Source organism: Zeus faber (genome assembly GCF_960531495.2).
Source record: "Zeus faber genome assembly, chromosome: 12".
Taxonomy (NCBI): domain Eukaryota; kingdom Metazoa; phylum Chordata; class Actinopteri; order Zeiformes; family Zeidae; genus Zeus; species Zeus faber.
Genome location: NC_137196.1, coordinates 6,845,121 through 6,852,936, shown reverse-complemented (window position 1 = coordinate 6,852,936; position 7,816 = coordinate 6,845,121). Strand labels below are relative to the sequence as shown.

Below are 7,816 nucleotides of genomic sequence, written 5' to 3'. Positions count from 1 at the left end.
CTTGCTTGCCCTTGCTCTCTTCCTTCCACGGTGACATTTAAAAAGTAGTGTCCAGGTGTGGGAACGAAAATCACTTTCTAGCCACTTTCTCTCTCATTCACCTTATGGCCTAATAGGTAGATTCAGGAGATTATTACAACTTTTTTAAAGATGTTGATGTAAATATTTAGACATGTAAATAATAACTGTGTGAACAAAAAATTGTAAATAATGTTAACATTGTAAATATATTTTTACTAAATTAACTCAAATATATGAATTAAATTAACTTCTAAACATTACACTACCATTGCTACTACTGTATATGACGTCAATATATGTAAAGAAAATGATATCACAACAAATAGGACTGGAAGACAAATATCACACTCAGGAATAGACTTTATATTTTACTTCATACTTGAGAAGTAGTTTTATTAGACTTTATTGGTCTGCTATACCGTGCTTGTCGGCAACACGGAAGCGGGGCGGCCTACTTGCTGCTTGGAGTCAACTACGTGTGGGCTCTAGTCATACAGCCCAATAAATACACATATATAGATTGGGAAAATCTTCTGTGTCCTCCTCTGGTTAATGGCAAGAACCCAGCGCTGCTGTCCCTGCCTTCTCCTTCTGACCCACGGAGAATAACCGGCTTCCTACTGTCAATAGCCGCAATTTATTTATATATTATTACTCATTCCAGTGAAAAAAAAGGGTTGTGTGTCGATAATAATAAAAAAAAAAACAAAGAAATAAAAAATAATTTATATTTTACATGCAGGGTATTTCATTTGACTCCATTCCTTATTGAACGAAACGAAAGAAGCACAGTGCATAACGGGGACGCTCTTCAAACACTCTCTTACCTCGTACATGTGTTCAAGCCAGAAGCTGCTATGTGAAATATAAACAGTGAACCCTAACCCCACAAACGAATCTGACTATGTTTAATAAACAAATAATCAAAGGGTGGAAAACAAAAGCAAAGATCCACTTACCCATTGAAAGATGGGAAATTTCACAATTTGAAGTTTAAAGTCTGGAGAGTGCTGCGCTGCCAGCGCGTGGGAGATCACGGGTGAAGGCGGACCCGTTGATCACTGCTCGTCCCGGTGGATTGATCAAGCATTGCAAACTGGTTTTCACAAGTGGGGCTTAGGTTCACTACGTTATCGAGTGGGGACTTAATTGCAGCCAAGACCCCGCCAGGATCAGCCACGGATCTGTGGGCACTAATGTGGCCCACCTGGCAATTCTAGGTGGCTGCATCTGGAATACATGCTTTAAAAATAGACGTGATAATATAACATGAGTCATCTGTTTTTGAAAAGGACTTTCGAAATCATCCATCCATCCATTATCTTTACCGCTTATCCTCGTGGGATCGCGGGGGGGGGGGGGGGGCTGGAGCCAATCCCAGCTGTCATTGGGCGAGAGGGTACACCCTGGACAGGTCGCCAGTCTATCACAGGGCCAACATTACAGCTTAAATAAGTGGTACCTTTCTCAATAGTAAGGAGCTGTTTTTTTCATTTAAATAAGGTGTAGGCTGAAAAATAGCGAACCTCTTCTTTAAGAAAGAGGTTTGGTGGATTACTGAGGAAGAGCTAGATAGCATGTCCTCCATATTTCGATTCCCTTCCACCGTGACACAGCTTCCTATAGATTGGAGGCATTTGCATCGAACGTGGTAAGGTGAAACAATGTCCTCAGAATGAAAGAGTACATTTTATTTGGCAAGCAGCACACACAAGTCATTTTCCCAAGAATTTATTCAAGGCACAGGGGTGTACAAGGGAATTGCACTGCAGGTAAATGCCTTACGGGTGGAGGAAGAAAAAAATAAAAAATAAAATAATAATGTCAAGCACAATCACAAGTCTATTTTCGGCCGTGTTTCCTATGATAATCCCAATTGTGAAACGATCCACGCGGTGTAACAAGTGACACACACGTACACACACACACACACACACACACACACACACACACACACACACACACACACACAGGAGATACACTCGCTATCGAAAGTGACGTTTTCTGAATGTTAATAATACGTCTCCAGTTCCACCCAACCTGAAAGAAGAAAGAGGAGACAGAAAAGGGGGGAAGGGCATAGGGTGTGAGAGAGCAAAATGACAGGCGAGCAGTTTATATAATATCCCATTGTATCGCTCTATTCGTATTCTCATCTCATTCCCGTTGCCCCCCCCCCCCCCCACACCACCACCACCACCACCACCACCACCAGCCTTCCTTTTTCATCTGGGGAAACTGATCGGCGGCCCGTGACACGCAGATTAACAGAGATGATTAACTGTCACCATAAATTTGTATTTGCCCCCGCCCCCCACCCCGGACGGACAGACGGCGGTATCGGGCTGGCGTGATCTCCAGGCCGTGTCAGAACAGTCGGCGTCATCTCCCTTTAATTTCCTTTTTTCTTCATCGGCGGCCGCGCCGGGTGAAGATGGCCGGCGTACTAATGCGACTCCATTGCTTGTTCGGTGGTTCAAAAGGGCTTGTCCCTTGGGATGGACACGGACGGTAAACCCAAGACCCAAACGCTAAAAGTACTGTCCCGTATGTGTTCTGCATTTACATCAACTGAATGACAGGGGGTGCGGTCTTCAAACCAAAATAACTAACATGTTCATTTGTATTGGTTGTATTTTTATCTTTTATTTATAATATAGCTGTAACCATTTTGTTACAGAGATTTTTTTGAGGTTTATTGTAGATTGCCAATTGTTTTCTTGTTTCTTGTTTATTTTAGGATTATTTGTATTGTTAATTGTTCAACTATTGGTTTATTATGTATTTCCCAAATGTTCTTGTTTCTTGTTTATTTTTAGGTTGATTGTCGTATATTGTCAAAATTGCCTTTTTTTATTGATAGTTGTTCAGTTTTAGGTTTATTTTTTATTGTTTATAGTTCCCTTTCAGTTTATAGTATATTGGCCTTACTTTTTTTTTTTTTTTTAAGGTTTATCTCACTGTTTATTGCAAAATACATTTTTGTCTTGTATGTTGTTAAATTTAGGATATTTTCTCAGTTATAGTTCATTTGTAAGTATATTTCTATTGCATATTTTAGGTTTATTATATTTAGCCAATTTGTTCTTGTTTATTTATCTTGTTTCATTTTGTTGTCTCTTATTGATTTTTAGGTTTCTTTTTCATTGTTCATTGTTCATTTTTAGCTTTATTGTATATTGCCAATTGTTTCTTGTTGATTGTTCATTTTAGGATTATGATTCTTGTTTCTTGTGTAGTTTTTGGTTTATTTTTATTGTTTATTGTTAATTTTTGGGTTTATTGTATATTTCTACATTTTCCTTGTTTATTGTTTATTTTAAGATTGTATCATGTCTCTCTGTCTATCTATCTATCTATCTATCTGTCTGTCTATCTATCTATCTATCTATCTATCTATCTATCTATCTATCTATCTATCTATCTATCTATCTATCTGTCTATCTATCTATCTATCTATCTATCCATCTATCCATCTATCTATCTAGCCTCTGTATCAGCTTTGGGTTCATGCAGCCGTTTTTGGGAGCCTCGTATAGCAGGTACGGGGAGTGATCTTGTATGGAATACTTTACCAAACCACTATGTCACCCAGACACCTGGTCACCACCTCCACCCTTAAATCAAGAGAGCTGCGTTAAGCTGCTGTGATGGAGTCCTTTTTAGAGGACTCTTTTAAATAACATAGTACGCTCCTGCTCTATGAAGAGGGCAAGCATGACGCAAGCACGGCTCATTCCTGGAGCCGCCACAGGCCGCCACCATCACAAGCCTCATTCTGGAGACAGGAAGTCTTATCCATCATTACTCTAAACCAATGAAAACACAGACACGTCTTGTTCTCCACCCACCTCCAGGGCTCCTCCTCAGGATCATCTTGCGGATCTCGTCGTAGATGAAGATAAGGAGGCTGTAGGGGAAGGCGCAGAACCACCACATGGTCCTTCAGACGGGGAGAAGGAAGAGTGAGCGAGCGAGGAGTGTTGGCCCCGGATTAGGGGCAGAATAAAGAAGCAGTGCTTCAGTCAAACAGTCTGAATATTACTGAACGTCTGGAGTCACAAATGGGCTAAAAGCGACGGGGCGTACTTGAGTGGGTACATCCGCAGGGCAACGTCCATGCCGGGACAGTAGGACAGGAAGGCCGCCAGGGCTGTCTCAGCAAAGAGCCCGAAGATCAAGATCCGGTTCCTGAGAGGGAGAGGGAGGGGGGTGGTGTGGGAGAGGAGGAAGAGTAAGTCAAGGAGGAAGAAGAAAGATGTCAAAGATGTCAAATCAGCAGTGTTTGTCACTAGAGGGGGTTAATTTCACTGTCAATACAATGCAATACATGTATCTCTTTTTTTTTAATGCTCCCTTCCTTACTTTCTTCTTTCTTTCCTTCTTTTACCCTCTCTTCCATCCTCCCTCCCTCCCATGCTTCCTTCCACCATCCTTTCCATCCTTACTTCCTACTTTCCATCCATCCTTTTTCATCCCCCCCTCTCTTCCATGCCCCCTATAATTCCTTCCTTCCTTCCTCCCTCCCCTCCTCTCCCTCATGCTTCCTTCCTCCCTCCCTACATGCTTTGCTCACATGTTTCATTCCTCCCTCTCTCCCTCTGATGCTTGCTTTCTTCCGCTTTCAATGCATGCTTCCTTCCTTCCCTCCTTCCCTCCCTCCATGCTACCATCCTCTATCCCTCCATTCCTCTATCCCTCCTTCCCTTCCATGCTTCTGTCCTCCCTACCCCCCCCCCCCCAGCCTTCCGTGCTTAATTTCTCTCACCTTAACCATGCCTCCTCCCTCCCTCCCTTCCTTCCTCCCTCCCTCCCATGCTTCCCTTCATACCCCTGTCCTTCCTTCCTTCCGCCCTTTCTTCCATGCTTCCTTCCTTCCACCATTATGAGCGAGGGTGAAATTAAGGGGAGGGTATACTGTCCCCTTAATTTCACTCTCACTCCCGCCTTCCCTTCCTCCTCTCACCCCTTCTCCTCTCTCCTTCCCCTTCTCCATCCCCTGACAACACTGCCACTCACTTCATTCCCTGCTGGAAGACCGAGTTCCTCCTGGTCTTGCAGATGATTAGATCGGCCCACTGCACCACCACGATGCTGATGAAGAAGGAGGTGTGGCAGGTGAACTCGATGACCTTCCTCTGCTCGTAGGTCTGCCGGGCCAGAGACGTACAGTGGTTAAAAGACGCTCAGGGTTTAAAAAGACGCTCAGCAGTTAAAAAGACGCTCAGCGGTTAAAAAGACACTCGGGGGATAGAACACGTTCAAGGGTGAAAAGACGCTCAGGGGTTAAAAGACACTTGGGGGTGAAAAGATGCTCAGGGGTTAAAAGACACTTAGGGGTGAAAAGATGCTCAGGGGTTAAAAGACATTTAGGGTGAAAAGACGCTCAGGGGTTAAAAGACACTTAAGGGTTAAAAGACACTCAGGGGTTAAAATACACTTAGGGGTGAGAAGATGCTCAGGGGTTAAAAGACACTTAGGGGTTAAAAGATGCTCAGGGGTTAAAAGACACTTAGGGGTTAAAAGACACTCAGGGGTTAAAAGACACTTAGGGGTGAAAAGATGCTCAGGGGTTAAAAGACACTTAGGGGTGAAAAGATGCTCAGGGGTTAAAAGACACTTAGGGGTTAAAAGACGCTCAGGGGTTAAAAGACACTTAGGGGTTAAAAGACACTTAGGGGTTAAAAGACACTTAGGGGTTAAAAGACGCTCAGGGGTTAAAAGATGCTCAGGGGTGAAAAGACACTTAGGGGTGAAAAGACGCTCAGGGGTTAAAAGATGCTCAGGGGTGAAAAGATGCTCAGGGGTTAAAAGACGCTCAGGGGTTAAAAGACGCTCAGGGGTTAAAAGACGCTCAGGGGTTAAAAGATGCTCAGGGGTTAAAAGACGCTCAGGGGTGAAAAGACACTTAGGGGTTAAAAGATGCTCAGGGGTTAAAAGACACTTAGGGTGAAAAGACGCTCAGGGGTTAAAAGACACTTAAGGGTTAAAAGACACTCAGGGGTTAAAATACACTTAGGGGTGAGAAGATGCTCAGGGGTTAAAAGACACTTAGGGGTTAAAAGATGCTCAGGGGTTAAAAGACACTTAGGGGTTAAAAGACACTCAGGGGTTAAAAGACACTTAGGGGTGAAAAGATGCTCAGGGGTTAAAAGACACTTAGGGGTGAAAAGATGCTCAGGGGTTAAAAGACACTTAGGGGTTAAAAGACGCTCAGGGGTTAAAAGACACTTAGGGGTTAAAAGACGCTCAGGGGTTAAAAGATGCTCAGGGGTGAAAAGACACTTAGGGGTTAAAAGACGCTCAGGGGTTAAAAGATGCTCAGGGGTTAAAAGACGCTCAGGGGTTAAAAGATGCTCCGGGGTGAAAAGATGCTCAGGGGTTAAAAGACGCTCAGGGGTTAAAAGATGCTCAGGGGTTAAAAGATGCTCAGGGGTGAAAAGACACTTAGGGGTTAAAAGACGCTCAGGGGTTAAAAGATGCTCCGGGGTGAAAAGATGCTCAGGGGTTAAAAGACGCTCAGGGGTGAAAAGATGCTCAGGAGTTAAAAGATGCTCAGGGGTTAAAAGACGCTCAGGGGTTAAAAGACGCTCAGGGGTTAAAAGACGCTCAGGGGTTAAAAGATGCTCAGGGGTTAAAAGACGCTCAGGGGTGAAAAGACACTTAGGGGTTAAAAGATGCTCAGGGGTGAAAAGACACTTAGGGGTTAAAAGATGCTCAGGGGTGAAAAGACACTTAGGGGTTAAAAGATGCTCAGGGGTGAAAAGACACTTAGGGGTTAAAAGATGCTCAGGGGTTAAAAGACGCTCAGGGGTGAAAAGACACTTAGGGGTTAAAAGATGCTTAGGGGTGAAAAGACGCTCAGGGGTTAAAAGACACTTAGGGGTTAAAAGATGCTCAGGGGTTAAAAGATGCTCAGGGGTGAAAAGATGCTCAGGGGTTAAAAGACGCTCAGGGGTTAAAAGATGCTCAGGGGTTAAAAGATGCTCAGGGGTTAAAAGATGCTCAGGGGTTAAAAGACACTTAGGGGTGAAAAGATGCTCAGGGGTTAAAAGATGCTCAGGGGTTAAAAGATGCTCAGGGGTTAAAAGACACTTAGGGGTTAAAAGATGCTCAGGGGTTAAAAGATGCTCAGGGGTTAAAAGACACTTAGGGGTTAAAAGACGCTCAGGGGTTAAAAGACACTCGGGTTAAAATACACTTAGGGGTTAAAAGACGCTCAGGGGTTAAAAGACGCTCAGGGGTTAAAAGACACTTAGGGGTTAAAATACACTTAGGGGTTAAAAGACGCTCAGGGGTTAAAAGACGCTCAGGGGTTAAAAGACACTTAGGGGTTAAAAGATGCTCAGGGGTGAAAAGATGCTCAGGGGTTGAACTGGGAGCCCAGGTCCAGAGAGTTTGGGGACCATTGTTATAGCTGACGTAGTTTAAGTATGTATGTGGTGGTTGAGTGGGGGTGAGTAAAATTTGCTATTCAAAGCTCCTTTATCTTCATCTTTATTCTGCTTTGACATAAATGACTGCACAATGCCAAGATAGTTATTCAAGGTTATGCAATCGTAAAAGTTGTCAACGTAAATCGGACGTAAAATTTAGGGCATTCACCGTAGGAAAAAGTTAAACTATAACTGCTGCTTGAACTGTAACCACTTATGAGGAGTTCATGGACTCGATTGGTCAACCAATGGTTATCAACACTGCTGTCTGGTACAAAATCCCTAGATTTCGACGTCTAATATCGATGCCTTTGCTGATAATGACCTTCATCTGGGTGTCTCTAATTGAGTAATGATTT

At 43.5% G+C, this 7,816-nt stretch overlaps 1 protein-coding gene across 1 annotated transcript in view; it reads right to left on the bottom strand.

Moving 5' to 3' along the window:
* Positions 1-1,736: 1,736 nt before the first annotated feature.
* Positions 1,737-7,816, bottom strand: part of atp1a2a (ATPase Na+/K+ transporting subunit alpha 2a) — a 52,586-nt gene continuing 46,506 nt past the window's right edge. The window contains exons 21-24 of the mRNA XM_080011078.1: positions 5,041-5,171; positions 4,111-4,212; positions 3,873-3,964; positions 1,737-2,061 (exon numbers count right to left, since the gene is read on the bottom strand). Coding sequence (XP_079867204.1) covers positions 2,033-2,061; positions 3,873-3,964; positions 4,111-4,212; positions 5,041-5,171 — 354 coding nt within the window. The 3' untranslated portion in view covers positions 1,737-2,032. The remainder of the gene's footprint in view (positions 2,062-3,872; positions 3,965-4,110; positions 4,213-5,040; positions 5,172-7,816) is intronic.